The following is a 21641-nucleotide window of genomic DNA, read 5'->3' as shown; positions in this document are numbered from 1 at the left end:
CTACTGTTATGGCATATTAGATATGGAAACATCCTTGTTCTCCAATCTCAGCAGTTAGGCAAAAGCTAGGATCCTCCTCCATCTTTTCCATATAATCTATTAATAATAGGAATAAATGAGTGTGTGTGTGTGTGTGTGTGTGTGTGTGTGTTTATGACCATGTGTGTGATTCCATGCCACTTGTAGCATACAGTGCTTATGACATTATCTTTGAAAAATGGAGGGTATCTCCCTAACCTAGTCTCTGTTATGCAAACTGCATGCAAATACTCTGGCAAGTGTAATTCCCGGCTGTGGGATAGATAACAATTAGAATATGTCACTGCACAAAGTGCAGTATTTTATCTGATTGTTTGAGCTCAATAACTTGTGTGTGTGAACTCAGACGGTGGGCCTCTACAAAAAAACAATGAAAGAAGTCTTTCTTAACGGCTGTCATCCGTGAGAGTGCCGGACGTGACAGCCGTGGGCTGACTCTGCTTTAACCCCTGAATGAAAACAGGAACTGCTGTTTTTATTGGGATGTGCGTTTTCGTTCATCTGGACTTGTGGAACAAGTCCCTAGCACCCCCCCAGCCCCACCCCCCTCCTCTTTTGCGTGGCGTGTTTGGAGTTTGATTATGGCTTTGGGCACCAGGGCAACGGATTGGGGGTGGGCGCTGGAGCGGGAGGGAAGGGGGGTGTGGGGGGCGGCGGGGTGGCCAGGCGGTATTTCTCTGCCTGCTTGTGTTGAACATTGGCCAGCATTATCAGGGAGAAGCCTGAAAACAACTGAGTAATCCAGAGCACGTCTGTCTGTCAGATAGTGAATCTGTGTCTCAGTCTGTGTCTTTTTCCATCTCTCTCTGTCTGCCTTTCCTCTGTCTGTCTCTCCTAACATCTGTCTTTGCTCTCTCTCTCTCTCTCTCTCTCTCTCTCTCTCTCTCTCTCTTTCTTTCTTTCTTTCTTTCTTTCTTTCTTTCTTTCTCTCTCTCTCTTTTTCACTCACACACAACACCTCAGCCATATCCCCACTCTCTTGAGGTCTTGTGTCTCATCTCTCAGGAGGCAGAACCCATGAGTCTTCAGGAGAGCAGACAGACATAACATTCCCCAGACTGTTTGTCTGTTTCTGCCGGCCTTTCGGACCAGTACTCGAGCAGCCCAACGAGCTCTCCTACTCAAGTCTAGATACACACACAGATAGGTGAATACGTAGGCATACAGCAAAAACAAAGGGAGGCGAGGAAAAGGAAGAGAGAAATTGATGAGCCAGATTGAATTCTATTTATGTGTGTCTGCGTGTGTGCATGTGTGTGATTTTGAAAATGGCGGGATGGAACAGAATTAGCTGCAAGAATTCCGTCCGGCTGCTGTGTCACTGTCATCAGGGCTTTTGAGTTTGGGGAAGGGGCTGCATAAGTCTGTCATGCATCTCCAGCGACTGCAGTAAAAGTGAAGGACGGAAGGAAATGTGTGTGTGTGTGGGGGGGGTGGGGTGGGGTGGGGGGGTAGTTAGGCTTAGGGAGGACACACGGACAGCCCAGGCATTTCCCACAACAAGATCCCCACTACTTCCCTTTCCGCTCTGAGCCTCGGGTTTCCGCTTCTGTCCCATTCATTGAGAAAAACCTGTCGTCCACTGTCTGACTTCGGTACATTCGGGCTCATTCTTGTTGTAAGCTGACAACAGTGGAGATCCCCACAGTTTAACTTTGCCTAAAGGGGGCCTTATACATGCTTTCACTCTGAGTTCACAAACAACTGGAGTCCCAAATGCTTTTTAACCCTGTAAAGACAGATGGTGGTGAGGGGCGTGTTATCGCTCTCCTGCATACTCATGGTCTTTTGACTCATTTTGCCCAACATGCCAAACAGTTATAGGCATAATCCAGTGCCACATTCCAGACTGATCATATCGACTAGGTGATGGCTGCCTGTCTGCCACCCACAGTCATTGTCCAAGTTCTCTCTCTTTCTCTCTGTCTCTCTCTCTCTCTCTGGGTGTGGTGAATTGTTTGGTAATGCTGGTGCTGACTGGCAGTGTGTTTGTGGGCAGCCGCGGCCAACTCAGTGGCCTGTATCAGCTGCAGGTTGCTGTGTTGTTTTGCAGAGGGGCTTTGGGAAGTCCTTGCCCTTGGAGGTCAGTGACAGACCCCTCCCTGTTCCTGCTTTCACAGACCCCTTCACCAACCACCTCTCCCACAGCCAGCATGCACACATTCAAACAGACATCTTGTGTCTTTTACTTTATTTTAAATATTTTCCCAATATTTTCCCAAGTCTGTCCTGGTGAAGTACCCGTGGCGTGCATCCATCTAGATTAACCATTAGCGTCACCAAAAACTCCAGCAGCAGAAGAATCTGATATATTTCACTTTGTGAAAACACTTGTTTGTTTGTTGTTTTTCATGTGTGCGTACTTGCATACGCATGAATGAATACCACAAATAACTGACCTTAGTTTGCCAAGTGAGATATCACATATGGCCCATGAATGGAGAATTCACTGTGCATTAGGAGGACAATTTGGGGGTGGGGGGGTGGATGAAAACAGTGTGTGTGTGTGACTGTTTGTACTTCTGTCAAAACCTAATTATTGAGGCAGTAGCATTTTCCAGACTTCCTGAGGATGGCACCTACAGGAAACAATGTGACACGTGTCCCATGATAGGAAAATGAGAGAAATGTGCCATGGTTGCTCTAAAAGTATTTTTATCCTTTTTGCACTGTTTGTCTTTTCTTCTGAGCCAAAAAGGGGAGAATGTTTCTTTTTTCCCGCCGAGGAAATTAGATCTCATTGATTATGTTCTCGTGATGTGTCCAGTGTGTGCTCTTTAAAAAAAAGAAAAAAAATTCTTATCATCAAATTGCCATTAAGAGAATAACTTTGAACAGTGTGGCTCTTGGTCTTGTTCTATTTTCACCTGCCTTGTTCTTCTTCTTGTGATGAAAATAGTTCCTCATACTCAGACCATTTAACGTACAGACTTCATTCAAACCTCATTTACAGATCTGTTCAGCCTGAGTTAGGCATTGTATGTTTTTTTATTCTATAAAGTTTTTAGTTATTTATTTTTTTATAGTATATTTTGGAAAAGCAGTTAATATAGTACCATTATTGAGTTCCAGTTCTGTTTACATGAAGTAATACAAGTTATCAGAGTTACTTTTGCCTAACACAGCACATGCAAGCGATATGTGCTATGTTTTTGTTATGTCGCAAGTTTTTATGACACCCTGATATTCTATTTTATGGTATATGGTCATGTAAAAGAGAGATAAACACACCTTTCATATCCTCTACCCACTCAGGCAATTCACTATGCAGAATACAAAAAAACTATACTATACGAAAACATCACAAATGTAAAAACAGCTTTTACAGCATGGGGTCACCAAATATATGAATTAGCAAGCATAAGAATAACATAATCCAGTAACCTATTATTCACCGGGGACTTAATGCAAAAGAAACAGTGAGATAGTAATATTGTTTGTATGTCACAGCATGGTACTCACTGGGTTTAAAGCACTCATCAACCTGTGCTTCTCCTATTTACCGTTCTAATATAGCCTATAGTCTCTACCTTGGTAATTAAGATAGGCCTAAGTGAGAAGGCGCGCAAGTTCTCTGTCTACAAATGGGATCATTTCGTAAAATATTCGTTTCATTTTCACTTTCCATGAAATATGTTTTGTTCTGATGTCTGTTGGACTTGAACCAAACAAATGATAAGTGGCTTGTCATAACAGCACATATCAGAATTCCTACTGATATGACTGACTCAAAAGATATGAACTCAACAGCACACCTACAAATGAATATGCCATTTCACCTGTCCCATAAAGGATTACTGCTGCTATAGCTTCTGTATCCTACCTTTGATGTTGCGCCATTTGCGGACTATCATTACGTCACAAGCCTAGCTCACAACTCGTTGCACTATGAAATTAGGACCCAGAGGGTTATGAATGCCTTTGGCAGCTGTGCACAGCTTGAACTTGGATATTCATTCATTCCCTGAACTCTGAGTATGACTTATGATGAAATATAAATAGCTGAAAAGTATTTTTAGTTCTGAATATTCTCCACACGTTGTGCTTGTATGTTTTAATCCACATCTACGTTTGTATCAGAGTACCCTTGGTGGGGGCTAATTCACTGCTGTGAGACACTAATTTACTGCTTAAGCGTGTGTCTCATGTCTCCCCCTCTCCAAATTCGCTAAGTATGCTGGCCTATTAGAGTCAGTTCCGCTAAATAGTTCTATAAAAAGAAACACAGTGAGCATGGCATTCACGGCAACTGGGCTCAAGAATAGATGGCATTTGTTCTTTTTTGGGGGTTATTTTTTCCCTCCTTCATGCCATAGATAGAAGGAGGTGATTTTGATTATTTGTAATAGCTTGTCAGACAGCAGACGAGAGGGGGGCAACTGAGGTCCTGGCATGAGGGTTTATTAAGAGGGTCATGGTACTGATTCAGAGGGTCAGATGACGACCCCATATGCCCTACAGACACCAACAGTAAGACGCTGGAAAAGACACTGGTAAGACTGCAGCTTCTTGGTAGGACAGCCAAGTAGATAACAGAAGTTATCTAAGTTTTTGATATGAAGTGCCCTGCTTAGATATGTTATAAGATTGCTGTTATAGTTGAATGATCGCAGTGGTGTTAATGAATAATGATAGTGTGTTTATCTATTCATTTGCACTTGAGACAAGTTCACGTGTGCTATTATTTTCCTTTGTGCTTGACTTGGACTCAACACTATTGAGCTGTTAACTCCAGTGGCAAGACTTTGTCTGCGGGGACATTTCCAATCCGTTGGATGACTGGACTCCCCACTACTTTGCAAGATTGAGGGGGCGACCGTGGTAACCCCCAAATGGAATGACTTAATCCCAGCGGAGTGAGGTTCACATGTGTGACCCTATTCTTCCCCACTCATTCCACACTTCATAGATGAAGGTTGTTGACGGTTCAAGGCAATTAGTCAATTGGGCCTTGGGGTGACCCCCCCCCCCCCCTCCTTCTTCACTCTCTCCCCCTTTATTTCAGTAGAATGTTTTTATGTCACTGGTTACCATGGGGAGATTTGTGAGGGCGTGTTTTGACAGCTGAGAGTGTCCGGGGCAGGTGAAGTCATCGGCAGCAGGATGACGCAGCCTATTAAATAAGTGCTGCTATGTTAGATCAGTATGTGTTCACCAGGGCATGGGTCCCAGGAGATAACAGGATGGCCCCGTCTGCATTCTAAACAATCCTCCACTACCACTTCTTGTTCATGTGTTGTTGCTGGGCGGAGGGACGTCTCGGGACCAGGCAAGGGGTGTGGATGTATGGGCTAGGGAGATGTTTGAGATCTCCCTTTATCTCCTAAGAGCTAATTATCGCAGGGCGATGTGAAATGTAACCCCCACCAGCAAATGAGTTCCGCCTGATGACAGCGGGTCGGTGAAAGCCCAGTTGGTTTGTGTGAAATAGGGTTAATCAGCCGATGTGGTTGTGAGCCAGAGACATGACTAGATTGCACACACATCAAAGGAACCATAGCTGTGTGAATGGCTTGACTGTTATGGGACGGTTCGCTGTGGCCACTGTAGGTCGCATTTCATGAATGTAGGTCACAAGTGACTTTTTCGAATCATCTGGTGGTTTATGCGTAGAAGCTGTTGGCTTCACCTCATATACAAAGATTGGCTAGAACTTCTCTGGAAAGAACCCTATCTGCTGGAACTCAGTCATAACCACTACATGTCTAACAACTAGTGACTGTTGCGTGGAGAATGTTTTAACCAATCACACGTATTGAGGCTAATCTTAACTGAAAACGTCTTAAATGAAAACTGTAAATACATACTGATACAAAACATCTCTGTTCATGCCTCCAACCTCTGAAGAAAAACCTTTTAGTGAAAGCATGAGAGAAATGGCTGGCAAGCATCTGTTTATTCTTAGAAGCTCTTCAGAATGACATTATTTGATAAGGGGCCTTTTCACAGCGTCTCTTATGAAGGTCTTTTTTGCGCCAAATCATATCATGTAGTGAAATGAATCTTGAGGCATCCTCACAGGGTTACACTGACTGGAGAGTTGACTGCCATGCCATGCCAGTCCCAGCCACCCAGTTGGTTTGCTCTCGCTGAGACCTGAGCCAGAGCTGGGCCAGTGTTATGAAATCTATGTAAAAGCCAATGCATCATGCACCATTAGAGCTCTCAGTCCACACCAACTCTGTGTGTGTGTTCCAGGATGTGTGTATGTATGCGTGTTTTGCAGTGCATTAAAAGTAGCACTTACATTAGTGAGTAATGGCAAGAGGCAGGGGTGATGAAAAGCTTGCTTTTTAACGTTGGAGCATCACCATCTGTGGAAGACGTCACGCAGTGATTGATGTTACTGCACACAAACCAAAATGCCCCTAATTTGTGTCTTGTTAAAGCAAGATGAATCACTCTTAATCGGAGACGGAATATTTGATGGTAAAATAAAAAGAGGCACGGAAAAAGGACAGTTCCATCTGATGTCAGTAATTAAAGCCACTGTCGATCCTCCTTTTAATGCATTACTTTTGGGACTGAAGTGAACACATCAACCTCTTCTGTCACCATTGAGATGAAATTTGCCATTCATTATGGACATATTTTAGTGCTGCTGCAGCCGCTGCATTGCATTGCATTGCATATGCATCTTGGCCACTGAGGATACAAATGATTAATGGTACCAGAAGTGCCTGCATCATTTGAGTCAACAGGAATTGAGACTGTGATAATGGCATTGATAGCATCATCTGTTTGATATACGCTCTACTCTACTCCAGCATGTTACCATATTGCAGCCGAGGACTGAAACATAACTTACAAGCAGGGTGTGTAACTGTGTTATGTGAAGACGCATGTCTCATATGTTAGCACAGAGACAGACAGAGACAGACAGAGACAGACAGAGACAGACAGAGACAGACAGAGAGAGAGAGTAGGGAATATATTTTATACAGTGGTAAGCACAGCCATGTAGCCATAATTTGTAATTGCTTGTAAACAAAAAGCTGCCGAAGCTTTTACTGGGTAAAATAATACAACAAGAAGGGACTAATTCATTAAGTATTTTTTTTCCTCAAAGTAGTGAGATGTGAAACCTCTTCCTCAGGTCTATAATTAGGTTGAAGTCATTTCTTTCCCACTGTTCCACTGTGCCTGGAGTGAACACCTGCCCCTGTGGTGCAGAATGTTACAGTGACGTGACGTTCTGAGCCCTCTAAAGAAAGGGGCACCTGCAGTGGGAGTGGCCACTCTGGGACTGACGCTTCTGCAGCAGCGGTGCTGAGCCCCTCGGCGTGGAATCTCCTCGTCCGTTAAAGGGCCAGCCGTAAGAAGAAGAAGAAAAAAAAAAACAGACCGGCTGCCACCAGCTGGACGCCACGGACCTCACTGCTTGCTTCCTCGTCTCCATCTGCCTCCAGCTCAGCTTCGACCCCCACCCCACCCCACGCCACCACACCACCCCCACCCCACGCCACCACACCACCCCCACCCTGCTTGGAGCCCCACATTACCTCTAACCCCATCTATCCTCCCAGCTAACCCTAGTCTCTTGCCCCAGGGGAGGAGAGGAGGTAAGTCAGCCGCACCTCTTCCTCCCAGCCACGCTCTTCTCAAGGAAGGTTCCGCGGGGCTCCGGTTCCATGCGTGGCTGGCAAGAGCAGATGGTGGAGACAGGAGGAAATGATATGAAGTTGTGATTAACTATAAATCCTCCCCCCCCCACACACACACACACACGTGCGCATACACATGTTAGTCAAAGCCTCAGCGTTGAAGCCACAGCTTCTGAATGAGAGGGCCCATTCACTGATGCATTTGGGAGGAGTGTGTGTGTGTGTGGGGGGGGGCTGGTTTACGAAAGACTGTTGAGATACATTTTCTCATGAAAAATTGGATCTGATTACATCCTATTGTTGGTGTGTTCATTGAAAGCTGGGGTGCATATGTGTGTGTGTGCGTGTGTATGTGTGTGTTCTTCCTCTCCCCACATTTGAAAAGCAAATTGATCTGATGGAGGCAGCAGCTTTCCATACAGCAACCTCTCCCCCTCTATCCTTTTTCTCCGCTTCTCCCTCTCCTCTCCCAGTCTTGTTAAAGGCATGCAGATTTCCGAATGGAGCCCTGATCAGCTTAATTGGCTCCCACATGTTTTAATCTGCCTCTCTTTCTCTTCCCTGAGCCCATCCAGTAGAGCAATCATCCTCATTCTGTTTTTCCCCTGCTCAAATTGGCATCCGGCAGTCAAACGCAGCGGGGCATCTCACCCCAAACCCCTGCAATATTTCTCTTTATAGTAATTCTGCATGAACTAAGTAATAGTGTGCTATGGCTATGTTATATGTTCCTTCTTTGAGAAGATCCTTTTCTGTGTGGCTTTTTGGAGGAGGAGAACCGTGCAGGATGGAGGTGTAGAGTAGAGAGGGGGCTGGTTTGGGTGTGTGGGTATGTGACCCTGCATGAGTGTGTGTGTATCTAGGCATATATGTCTTTGCCTGAGTGTTATCTACACATGCTAAGGGCCTCCCAGCTGGCCTGTTCTCGACAGAAACCCCCTCTCTGTTTTGACTGTTAGGAAACCAGAGTGGTTTAATGTAAGTTGCAGTCGAGGCTCTGATGCATCCGTCCGACATCACCTCCTGTGGTTTTAATGCGCCCGGCCTAGCGACTCTGTTTAACGTCGTTTCATGTTTATTTCCTCGGAACCGCTGCCACGAACAACCCCGGCCCCATCTGGATCTTCTCAAGGCTGCACGAGAGGAGAGGGGCAGGGATGTGACGTGACAGACGCAGACTTTCGAGAATTACTAGAAGACGTAAAAAGGGAGCCTCCAATATTTGCAGAGCTTTGTGAATGGAGGCCAAATGGCCCTGAATTGGGTCTGTAACGATGTTTTTAACATGTGACTTCAGATACAAAGACTGGCCGTTATGTTTGCCTAGATCTGCTGCCAGGTTTACTTCTCTATATCTATCTCTCTTTCCTTCTATCTCTCTTTCCTGCTCTCTCTCTTTCCTTCTCTCTCTCTCTCTCTCTCTCTCTCTCTCTCTCTCTCTTACACACACACACACACACACACACACACACACACACACACACACACACACACACATAGCTGGAGCAGGCCTGGCGTAAGGAGGCTCCAGCCAGTCGTGCATCCAGGGCAGGTGTCATGTCTCTGCTGTTTACATAGGCGACATGGGTTTACTTCACGGAGAGCTTAAATAAACCACACACCATCAGGCACATGCACATACGCAGAGTTTCAGAAAGCCGAGTATATACAGGACACACTGGTGATGCTGTGAGTGTCTGGGCATGTGTCAGTGGGTCCGTGTGTGTGTGTGTATGTGTGGGTCCGTGAGTGTGTGTCAATAGGTCCGTGTGTGTGTGTGTGTGTGTGTGTGTGTGTGTGTGTGTGTGTGGGTCCGTGAGTGTGTGTCAATAGGTCCGTGTGTGTGTGTGTGTGTGTGTGTGTGTGTGTGTGTGTGTGTGTGTGTGTGTGTGTGTGTGTGTGTGTGTGTGTGTGTGGGTCCGTGAGTGTGTGTCAGTGGGTCCGTGAGTGTGTGTGTTGGTGTGAGGGGTATATATGTGTGCATATCGGGTATGATTCAGGATGAAACATACATACATCACCCACTGAAGTGTGACAAGAGAAACTGAGAATTTGGGATTGCTTATTTGGAAACCTTGCCTTCATTTGATGACATTTAAAAACATGCCAAACACATCTGTCTCAAATGTGAGAAGGGAAGGCGAGAGGAGCATTTGAGTGGCTCATGTGTTCAAGTCTAAACTTGAGCATGAATTAAATATGACCTTTTCTTGAACACTTGTCAGTCAGTTGAGCAAGCAAAATGTATGCCAACACTTTTCAGTATCATGAGCTGTAGAGAAGGGTCTATTTATTTCCATTTCTGTTCTTTGTCATGTTATCTGCCCTCTTTTGGACAGTTTTAGACCAAACCACAAAAACATTTGCTTGACAAAAACAACAATCAACGGGATTGACTGTGAAGTGCCCATGGATACATATATTTACTGTAAATGCATTATCCCTCTCTCAAGGATTAAGTGATTAAAAGTTGTTGCAAGGGCTTGTTACCATGGCTGCAGTTATTTGGCAGGTGCCTGTACAGTGTGCTAGCACAGCTGCTAGACCTCGTGTTTGACTACAGTTTCTGTTGGGGTTAGACGTATTTTTTTCCTGAAAAGGTATGCTTCTACACGCGTAGTCTATTTATAGCACTGGTGACCGGTATGGAAGGGTGTGGGGACCTGAAGGGAGTTTGGTGCTTAATTAGCCTGATTTGCCTACATATCACTTCAACTGTGGCGTGTGGAGAATGTGAATTCTGTGGGTGATACTAAACAACAGAAACAACAAAGAAAAGGCCAAAACTACCTCAGTGTTTGAGCAGCTGCCAGGTAACCAGGTTACTCACTTTCTCTCTCTCCCTCCCTCTCACATTCAAAGTATTGCGACTTTGTCCTACAGACCTATAAACTTTCCGCTCTCTGGCTGAGCCTCAGCACACTGTGTGTGACAGTGTGAGGTTTATTTAAGCTCACCATGAAGTAAACCCATGTCGCCTATGTAAACAACAGAGACAGGACACCTGCCCTGGATGGATGACTGGCTGGAGCCTCCATACTCCAGGCAGGGGCGAGGCTAAACATTCTGGGCTGCCTGACTAAATGTCACCTGCCCTTTAGACTTTACCCAGACTTTACCTGCACCACTGTCTTGCCCAGCATTTCACTTGATGGAGAGGGAGTTGTAGTTTTTCTGAGAAGTTAGCCATTTTAAATCTCGGGTCAAAGAAAAACCCATCCCCTCCTGACAGTGTTCCTCACTGGAGTCCCTCCAGTAGGGAGTTCACAGCCTTGACAAAGACACATGATTGACAGAAGGTTATGGTTCTGATTGGTTGGGCAACTTCTTGTACTTGGATTGTCTTAATATGAAAGGAGTTGTAAAGGATTTTTTTTTTTTTTGCCCCATTTACAGATCCCGGGCCACTTACACAGACATTTTTTCTCCAACTATTTGGAGTGATAGCTGGTGGAGAGGAGTTCCGAGGAGAGTATTCTAATTGTTGATTATGGGTTTTGCTTAAAGTAGCCGACTGGTCGGTGGACTCTGGTATGACGCATGCACTTGCACCTCCTCCCCCATTGTTCCAGGAACGTATGCTCTCATGCAACACGGTATTGATTAGCACTGGATATCCTCTCCTGCTGTCCTGCATGGTGGAGTTGTTCAAAGGTCCAGCTTTGATTCTAGCAGCAATGTCTTTTCTTCTTTTACGGGAAATAGTTCTGCATTTCCTCCACCGATGGAGTTAATCATAAACCATCTATGGAATAAGCTCTAGGATTCAGTGAGCTGCAATAAAAAAAATGTAAATGTTCAATGTCAGAACCTAATTTGTGAGTTGTTGTAGGGGAAAAAAACGTCATTCACTGAAGGATGGGATTGTGCTGAGAGACTGCCAGAACGTCTGCTTTCATGCGGCTATCGTTTTAAGATTAGAGGGGGTGTGTGGTATGGGGAGGATCAGTCAATCCAACTTGTGTTCTCCAGGTATTGTGAAAGAGCTGCATGGCACAGATCACTGGCATATATTACTAGAGGCATTATCAGAGGAACCTATACCACCAGAGCAAGGAACCTATACCTAGACATTGAAACTGAGGAACTTATACCTAGACATTGAAACTGAGGAACCTATACCTAGACATTGAAACTGAGGAACTTATACCTACACATTGAAACTGAGGAACCTATACCTAGACATTGAAACTGAGGAACTTATACCTAGACATTGAAACTGAGGAACTTATACCTAGACCTTGAAACTGAGGAACTTATACCTAGACATTGAAACTGAGGAACTTATACGTAGACATTGAAACTGAGGAACTTATACCTAGACATTGAAACTGAGGAACTTATACGTAGACATTGAAACTGAGGAACTTATACCTAGACATTGAAACTGAGGAACTTATACCTAGACATTGAAACTGAGGAACTTATACCTAGACATTGAAACTGAGGAACTTATACCTAGACATTGAAACTGAGCGCTGTCAGCTTCAGTTTAGCAGTAAAACTCCTGTGTCTATCTGTCTGTGTTGTATTCTAGGCGGTCTCTACTTAATTTTGCTATACTAATCAATGCTGTTAAATGACCTTGACACATACTGTGATTGGTTGTGTTGGTCTGTTTGAGATGTGCTCTTGCCGAGTTGCTCTGTGCTGGTCTACTATGTGGTGTGCTGGTTAAGTCTTTGTCTTTTGTGTTCTGGTCTTGCTGTGCTGTGCTGTGCTGTGCTGTGCTGTGCTGTGCTGTGCTGTGCTGTGCTGTGCTGTGCTGTGCTGTGCTGTGCTGTGCTGGTCTGTGCTGTGCTGTGCTGTGCTGTGCTGTGCTGTGCTGTGCTGTGCTGTGCAGGTCTGTGATGCCAGCCCCTGGAGCTGCCTGAACTCTTGCCAGGCAGAGGCAGCGGAAGTCTGCCCCCGTGACCTAGTTCAGTGCAGCTGCCTGGGGCCGACCCTGCCCAACCACTGCTGAACTCAAACAGGCCTGCTGAACAACAAAAGAGCCCCTCCTCAGTGGCGGAGGGGGAATGTGGCAGCAGTGCTGGGCAGCAGCAATGAGGTGTCACCCTCCGCCCACTTACTACCCACCACCTCCCTCAACACACACACACACACACACACACACACACACACACACACACACTCAATGATGGCTGCCTACAGAACCCAGCCAACCACGGACACCGAGGATGAGGAAAAGTACACAATCAGAACGGTGGCTGGTGGGTATAGCCTCCTCCATGTGCTCGGCCAGGGATGTTTGCTCAGCTGTGTATGTGTGAGAGAGTGTGTGTACACACGTGTGCATGTGACCGCGTGTATGCTTTCGAAAAGCAGGTATGATCGCTTAAGTGAAGAAGGACTGGTCCTACAGCATCCCTCCTCCAGCGCTGCTACAACTGAGCACCTCCTTCCTCCTGGTTCTCTCCCTGGGAGAGAGCAGACCCAAGCGCCCTGTTGACTGCAGCCCGGTGGGGCTGACGAGTCTGACCTTTACCTGGTTGCCCCTTGCGTGTTTGGTTAGACTGTTTGCCTGGGCACATGTGAACTTGTTGACTGATGCCTATCTCCCTGCACTGTTGACAGAGGCATACGTGTGCCACGCTCATGGTGTGGCCTATCGCCGACCCAACACGCAATCTGTGTAATTGGTTTCAGACAGACAGAGGGAAATCAGTCTCTTCTTTACTCTCGCTCTGTGCTCTGTGTCTGTGTCACATGACGTAACTACACTAAGGTGGGGTTGAAGGTGAACTTGAAGTTGCCTCCCTCAAGTGTTTACTGTATGCACAAATATGGTGCCAGCTGAGATTGAGATACATGGCTCCATAATGTAGTACTGAGTAATTGTGACTTATCTATCTTCTCCCCATTCTATTTCACTTATTTATTTCTATTTATTTTAAGTAACACATAGCAGGTTAAACATAAAAGTAACCCTTTTATGATATAAACACAAGAGTTGTCTGTTTTTGTCTGAGTTTTCCCTTTACACTGACTTCGGATGTCGTCACATGCTTGTTGAAAAGGCGCTTTGCATTCAGAACTTCCTTTCTGACCCTGCTTGACGGCCTTGTAGTCGCCTTGTGTTTGTTCCTCCAACAATATTGTTTGGCCTCTCCAAAAATAGGAGACAGCATGTCCAGTTATAATAAAAGACACAAAAGAATTGGCTGAAAGAGGAACAAACGTCTATTATTAGATCACCCACGGCAAAAACAATATTTGTTTCCTATGTCATCAGACAACCCCGACCCCCCCTCTTGTCTCAAGTCTTAAATAGCCGGAATCATTGTGTAAGCACGTATTTAGTTTCATTGTTGATTCATCGTCATAACTCGATAAAAATAGAGTATTCACTTTGACATCCTAGTTGGTTCATTACTTCATTACTGTTTTTGGACGTTCTTTAAAACATTTACTGTTTTAACGATCTGCTTAGAAGCTGATTTGTTTTTACAGTTTTGTCTGTGAAACGTAAAACACACTGTGTAGAATGCTGGTACTGATTCATTGAAAAACATTCATTTTTTTCTATAGTTTTTTTTCTGTTTGGACACTGGCGTGTGGTGCATGTGGAGTACTTGGCGGCCCCACCCATCCCATATGCAAATAGATGCAGAGGAGTTGTGGAGAAGAGTTGCAGGGTCAGCTCCTGGTCAGCTCCTGGTCAGTAGTCTGGCTTTTGACATGCTTTTTTACATGCTCTTGGCCGTGGTTGGGCAAAACAGTTGTTCACAGCTAGTTTTGGATGATGAGCTCAACTGTCTGTGGAGGGTTGGTGGATGTCCACACCCCCCCTGGTAAGTGATCTCGTTAAGTGCTGTGATGGGACCTTGGCAGGCGAGTCTGCCATTCTCTGCCTCCTGACCATAAGTGAGTTCTCCTTATCCCCGATGGACACTCTCTATTGCAATTCCTTCAATTACATTTTTATAAAGCTTTTGTTGCACCTTTCACAGTGAGTAGACAGAGGCAGGGCTGAATTCACCGCAGTGTTACGATCATATCAGATCCATGGGTGTGATCCAGTGTAGGTCATTTTGTTTCTTGAATTGTGGCCATGTAAAATGCTTTGATCTTTGATCTAGATGTGAACTAATATTACAGCAGCCATAGCAAATGATCAGCCCTAAAAGCAGTCCTCTGAGTAAGAGGGTAGTGAAGGTTTTACAATCCCATCACAGCCGGGGTAATGGACCAACACAGCTTGGCCAGATATACCCTGCCCAAGGGAGCAAGAGAGAGAGAGAGAGAGAGGGGGGAGGGGGAAAGAGAAAAGGGAGATGACAGCAACTGAATGTGAGATGCTCTATTGTACTACCTTCTGTTTTTAAGAACCACACACAAGCAAACAAAACGTAGGCTCACTTCAATTGTCCCCTTCTGCCAGGAGTAAAACTTAGGCCACCAGGTATCCATCCAATCCAATGTTTAAACCACTATAGTAATATGATAAAGCTCGTCGATGTTGTGGAAAGCAAAACAAATGAACAAATTAACATTTGTATACGCCTGCCATATTCCTGTAGCGATCTTACTGGCTACATTTGTAATGTTGTGTGTTTAATGACTGAGTTTAGACAAATATTCTAATATTGAACATTGTGAAACCAAGCAACATACAGTATATAGCTGCACTTTAAAACCTATAGTGAGGCTTGACTCTAAAAGCGATGCCTGAGACGACTGCTGTACAACCTGTTTGTGTGGCCTGACATGAGTGATAAGCTGGAGGATGAGAGAGAGAGAGAGAGAGAGAGATGTTGCTATTTTTGGCCATGACAAAAAGGGCAGTTAACAGTTAGCGCATGAGCTAGCCTCCCTTCCCCACCGAGTGCCCCTGTGAGGTGATAATGTGCCCACTTGTGCCATTGCAGGATGCCAGGAATGATCCATGCAGGTTGGTCTGACCCTACCGGGCCTAGAGCCAAGCCTCATTAAGTCCAGCTCCGGCTCAGACTGCAGTATATTTAAATGAGGGATTCACTGGGAGAACTTGAGCTAATGTTTTCTGTCTTCTGTCACTCTATTTTCTCAGTGCGCCAATCTTTCTATCTTGACAATAGGGAAGCATACTACTGAAGAATGGGTGTGTATGTGTTTGTTTGTTTGTTGGTGCGTGCGTACGTGCGTGTGGTTTTTGGAAACTCACTCATACACTGCCAATAGTGTGAAGACACACACCCACACACTCACTTCATGTACACAGGTGTGATTGGGGTGTGTCCCCTACGACTACAGCACAAACAAGGATCTTCCATGGATGTGTCAGATACCTTCACACATTCCAATTATATTACCCACACGAGTTGAGCAACGATGCTCTCACACACTATAGCACAAATTATGGTGTTAGTACAAGCTCACCACAATGATGACAAATTATGGGTTGCAACAAGTAGCATCACTTCAGCTATTTTAGCACAAATTACCATCACAGGGAGTCAATTATGAGCAATCTGTTTATGTTTACAGTACAGCCATTTAATGAGTTTATAATACCCATGACGGTGACTAATGAAACTAATCTGTTTTACAACATAATGTGACTTGTTTCAAACAATCTCATTGAGCTGATATGGCTAAACCTGATCAAACCACAAAGCATATTACAAACAGTATAGGGGGGGGGGGGGGGGGGGGCTTACATTGTCTTATTTACTTTAAATTACTAATAAAGTGCCTTCATCTCCTCAAAACTGACTTTGTTTATGAGTCTGTTGCTTGGTTAAGACCAAAGTTAGTTTGACAGATTTTTGTTCTTCTGTTTTGTTTTCTTCTTGTTTTGTCTGTCATGTTTGTGCTAGCCGTGTTCTGTTCTTGCTAACAGAGATAGCTGCCAAGACGGTGCAACTCCTGTCTGTCCCTGTGGCTGGGGTCTGTCTGGAGCAGCAGGCCTGTGCAACCTGTGGTGTGTGTACTTTATCAGTCTGTCAGAAAATGAAATGAGAACCAGGCCAGAACTCCCTGCCTTTGGGAGCGTCCGGGGCGGCCCACAGATGCTATCAAAGCAATTGGATTTTCTCTTGGAGGTTTTTAGTATTCAGCGTGTCCTTGCCTCCTCGATTTGTGTTCCTAAAGACATTAAAGCAGTTCCTGTTTTTTTCCTTGCACAGAGTGTGGTCATTTGTCTTTGGTGAAAACCTCTCTGATGACCAAAGATGAGAAACCAGTTTCATATTATCACACACACACACATCTCTCTGTCTCTCCCTCTCTCTCTCTCTCTCTCTCTCTCTCTCTCAGACACACACACTAATTTAATGCCTCTTTTAACCACTCCTTCCCTTTAATGGCTATGACTGAGTGAGAGAGTTGGTTGTACTGGAAGCTTTCAGCAAGCGGTGCAGAGTGCCTTGGCAGGGCCTTGCAGAACTGGAGTAAGCACAGGGCAGTGCTATCAGCAAACTTACGCCATGGAGCTGTGGCTGCCACTGCTGCCACCAGCGCTGTGAGAACAGGCTGATTGAAGGGGGAGGGCAGCGACAGTCTCGGAACAACACAGGATGTGCAGCAGGATCCATTTTTCCGCTTCCCACCGGACAGAGGGGCTGTTGGGATGGGGGAGTGTGTGTGTGTGGGTGAATGTGTGGGTGAGTGTGTGTGTGTGTGTGTATATGTGTTTTTGTGTGTGTGTGTGTGTGTGTGTGTGTGTGTGTGTGTGTGTGTGTGTGTGTGTAGGGATGGGGTGGGTGGGGGTGTGCAATGGAAAGAGTGTCCTTGGTTCCCTGGCTGTGGCGGAGGTGGCAGTGTGCTGTTGATGGAGGGAGAGACAGAGGGGCGGGAGAGAAGCCCTGGGTTCTGTGTGTCAGCAGAGCTGGATGGACAGAGCAGAAAAAGAGAGAGAGAAGGGGGAGGGAATAAGGGAGTGGGAACGAGGGAGGGGAGAGAGACTTTGAGAATGATTGAGAGAAAGAGAGAGATGGAAAAACAAGACGAGAGAGCCAGTGAGGGGCAATAGAGAGAGGGAGTGGGGCGGAAGTGCTTGGCTGCGGCCCTTCTCAATCATCATCCGCCCCCAGTCTCCTGGTGGCCCAGGCAGAGAGTGGGAGCATAAGACTCTGAGCCCTGCCCAGATGCTAATGCTGCTAACACCACTCACTCTGCTAACGTTGCTACCACCTACCACTGCAGCTCAGACTCAGTTTTAAACATGCAGTGCAGGCCAATTTTCTCTTTAATTTAACATACTTTAGGAGTCCCAGTGGAGTCCTCAGACTTAAATCTCACCTGTACTATGACACTGAATGGCTTCTCAGAACACAGAACCTAAAGGTTCAGGTGATACTTGGGTAGATGTTGTGTTGTAGCTTGTTGATTCTGAGAAGATGTTCTCCAAGTGCTGAGGTATGTTTGTGTGGATTGTGGTTTATGGCGCAATCTGTTTATGGGCAAACATAACAGTCTATTTATGTGCCTGCAGAGAATGGAGAGGGGACTTCCCTTTCTGTCGGATGAGTGCTGGTGTGTTTGTGAGTCTACCTGTTTATGTCTGTTACTCTGGCCATCTGACTCAATATCTGTCTGTCTGTCTGTCTGTCTGTCTGTCTGTCTGTCTGTCTGTCTGTCTGTCTGTCTGTCTGTCTGTCTGTCTGTCTGTTATATGTGTATGTGTATGCTGTATATGGAAAATCCATGTTTCATAGGTTTTTGATATGGTTTATGCTGTTGAGAGCATATATATATATATATATATATATATATGTGTGTGTGTGTGTGTGTCTGTCTGTTCTGTTTGTATGCATAGGCAAAGTGTTAACTTCAATATTGTTTCTTTGTGTTTGGATTGTTGCTCAGCCTCCCACTCACACAGGTACCCAGAACAGGAAATCCTGAGTCGTAACACCTGCCTTAAACTCACCACACACAGACACACATATGCCTACGCATACACACACTTAAAACACACACATACACATATGCACACTTTTCTTAAGAACATAATCTGATATTCTACTTAAGCCTCAACTCTTTCCCATCTCACATTTCATGAGCGTTTCAGATTAATACTAATACAGTCAACAGCAAGTACCATACTATGATAGAAATATAAATATGTTCCTCATTCCAGATCCTTTCATGCGCAAAATAAATAAGCCTACTGAAAGAGGAACTAGGTGTACTTTCCTGTCTTATGAGAATAAGGAAAAGTATTTGATTAAATTCCCACGGGAAATGAAGTGTGTGTATTTCTATAATTTACATAGGCATGTGTTACTGCCCCATAAGCCCATCTGCCGGCTGAGGAGAGGGAGACCGCTCTGCTGAGCTGCTTTGTTTCTTGGAGTCCCACAGCCAGTATTACTAAGCAAAGTGCTTCACTGGCAGCTGGCTACTTTTCTGATGATGGCTATTGTAAACTTATTATGGTGTTAAACACACAGACACGCGCACACGCGCACACACGCACACGCACAACAAATGATTCAGTCCCATACAGCCCCATTAAAGACCAAGCACATACACATTTCTAAGTTCTTTTGAAGAAAGCTGATGATTAACTCCTACAACTCAGATGCTCTGGTGATATGAAAACTGTTGTTGGTAAAAGTTTAATAATAACTTTAAGGATATTTTCTCCATACTGTGACAGTCATGTTACTTCTATGTTTATTGATGTCATATTGACAAGTGGCACGATTATATCTTCATCCAAGGATGTTCTACAATATACGCAATAGCAAGTATATAATCCAAACGTGTGTGGCAAGTCAGTCATTGCGTCTTTTTGTCTTCTATAAAAAACATAATACTTCTCCACAAATCTTTCAGAATTATGTTACTTTTCCTACACCACATAAGTCTTCCAGTATGTTCTTTTTCAGGGGCTCTTTCTTTTTACAATGCCCTTCAATAAATTAGCTTCACATCCTGGTATTTCTCCCCCAGAATGCCTGAGTGTTGAAGCACTTTTAAATGTCCCTCTTTGTAAGTAAGACTTTATTTATATAGCACATTTCGTACAAGAGTTAAATAATGATCAACATCGTTTCAGAACCTGATGTTCCGATAGGCTTCTCGGATTACTAAAATCATGATAAAAGGTATAAAAGTAATACAAATAATAAAACCCTTCTGAAATAGTAAAAATAGTGAAAGTTACAGTTATTATCAACCCCACAGAAAATTAATAAAATGCTTTGGTATAAAGAGGCTTTAAGCTGCCTTTTGAACGTGTTTTTGGTCTGTCTCTCCTCAGGCCTGGAAGAAGCGCTGGTTCATCCTGCGCAGCGGCCGCATGAGCGGCGACCCCGACGTGCTGGAGTACTACAAGAGCGAGAGCGCCAAGAAGCCCATCCGAGTCATCGACCTGCACCTCTGCGAGCAGGTGGACGCCGGCCTCACCTTCAAGCGCAAGGACTTCCAGGACAGCTTCGTGTTCGACATCAAGACATCAGAGCGCACCTTCTACCTGGTGGCCGAGACCGAGGAGGAGATGAGCCGCTGGGTGCGCTCTATCTGCCAGCTCTGCGGCTTCAACCAGTCGGATGAGAACCACGGTATGTGAACTCTGAACTCTGCACTCTGCACTCCCTGACTGTTCCCAGCCCATAATGCCTTGTCATATTTGAATGGGGGTTGGAGGACCTACCTGGCCATTGTTACGTCCTCTAACACTTCACAAGCATTCTTCACAGACACCTAAGAAAGAAAGTTTCAGATTGTGACAAAGCATGCAGACAACAGCATGTACAGTATAAGCACCAGTGCTTCATGTTCTGGCCTCTAATGTAACTTCAATCAAAGCATGTTCCAAATGTACCAAAGCATGTTCAAAACTAATTTCAAGATTTAAAAAATGTAAGGATTTGATTAGCAGGAAAGCTTAATTGGTAGAGTGTTCCCATAACATCATCAGTACCATGGGCCTAGGGGTTCCTCAGACTTACACTAACCAGAGTGTGGGCCTACAGGTTGTCTGGTTGTATTCTGATCCAAGTACTGTTCACTATGTTTTACTCCTCTCTCTCTCTCTCTCTCTCTCTCTCTCTCTCTTACTCTTTCTAGCCCCCTCTTCCTGTGTCCCTCCTCTGCCTCCTCCAATCTCTCTTTCAATCTCTTACTCTCTCGCCTCGACGCTGTCTCTGTTCATCTCTAGTCATCTACTTGCCCCATTCCCTCCGTCTTTCCCGCCCTTTCTGACTATACACTTTTGTCACCCCCTCCCTCTCTCCGTCTCAGTTAGTATCTCCTGCATCCATCTCTCTCCCTGTGTCTGCTCTCTGTTTTCTCTATCTGTTTACATCAGTCCAGCTCTGTTTATGGGACATTTCTCTGTGTTGTCTATTGTGTTGTGCTGTGTACACATTCTCCACAATTGTCCCAGTGGCTCTATTTTCTGGAATGTTCTTTGCTCCGTGTGCCTGTGTCTCTCCTGGATGCCTGTGTGGGCACAAAACAACAGTACTCTTTTATAGCCGGGGGGGTCTTAACTGTTACATGATTTGCCTTCATGTGGAACAAACTACACAGGACTCATGAGGCTTTCGTGCGAAGTCAGCAGTTACTGTTGTCCCAGACGCCTTGTACTTGGGCTTTTTTGCAGACAGAGCTTGAGACGGGGACAGAATTGTGCGTGTTCGTGTGTAGACTGATGTTTGGCGGGTGTGTTTCTCCACTGAGCTGTTGTCCCCTTGCTGTTTCTGATGTTTGATGCTGAGCATCCTTCTCTCCCCCTTCCTCTCCTCTCTCCCCCTCTCTCCCCTCCTTGAATTGATGAAACGACAGATAAAATACAATCCCTGGCAACTCGATATCGCTGCTGATGAGCTGTTTTTCTCCCTCCTCCTCCTCTCTTCTTCTTCTCCTCCCCATCTCATGTCATTTGAGAAAGTTGGATCGGCGCAGCCCTGCCAAATGGCAGCGTTGTCTGAAAGGCTTTATTGATTTTGCTCTCCTCATCTACAAACCCCACCCTACCCACTCCTGCTTTGGACCCTTTTTTTGTTTTTGTAAGATAGGCAGCGAGCTGCCCCCTGAGTTCATAACATAATAGCCATCTGC

The 21641-nt window shown here is 45.2% G+C and overlaps 1 protein-coding gene across 3 annotated transcripts in view; it reads left to right on the top strand.

Moving 5' to 3' along the window:
• gab2 (GRB2-associated binding protein 2) overlaps positions 1-21641 on the top strand; it is a 49986-nt gene that overhangs the window by 2877 nt on the left and 25468 nt on the right. For all 3 annotated transcript variants that reach the window (XM_031572983.1, XM_031572984.1, XM_031572982.1), the window contains exon 2: positions 19837-20137. In XM_031572983.1, coding sequence (XP_031428843.1) covers positions 19837-20137 — 301 coding nt within the window. The remainder of the gene's footprint in view (positions 1-19836; positions 20138-21641) is intronic.

This window comes from Clupea harengus, chromosome 9 (assembly GCF_900700415.2).
Source record: "Clupea harengus chromosome 9, Ch_v2.0.2, whole genome shotgun sequence".
Taxonomy (NCBI): Eukaryota; Metazoa; Chordata; class Actinopteri; order Clupeiformes; family Clupeidae; genus Clupea; species Clupea harengus.
This window is presented reverse-complemented; position numbering and strand designations above follow the sequence as displayed.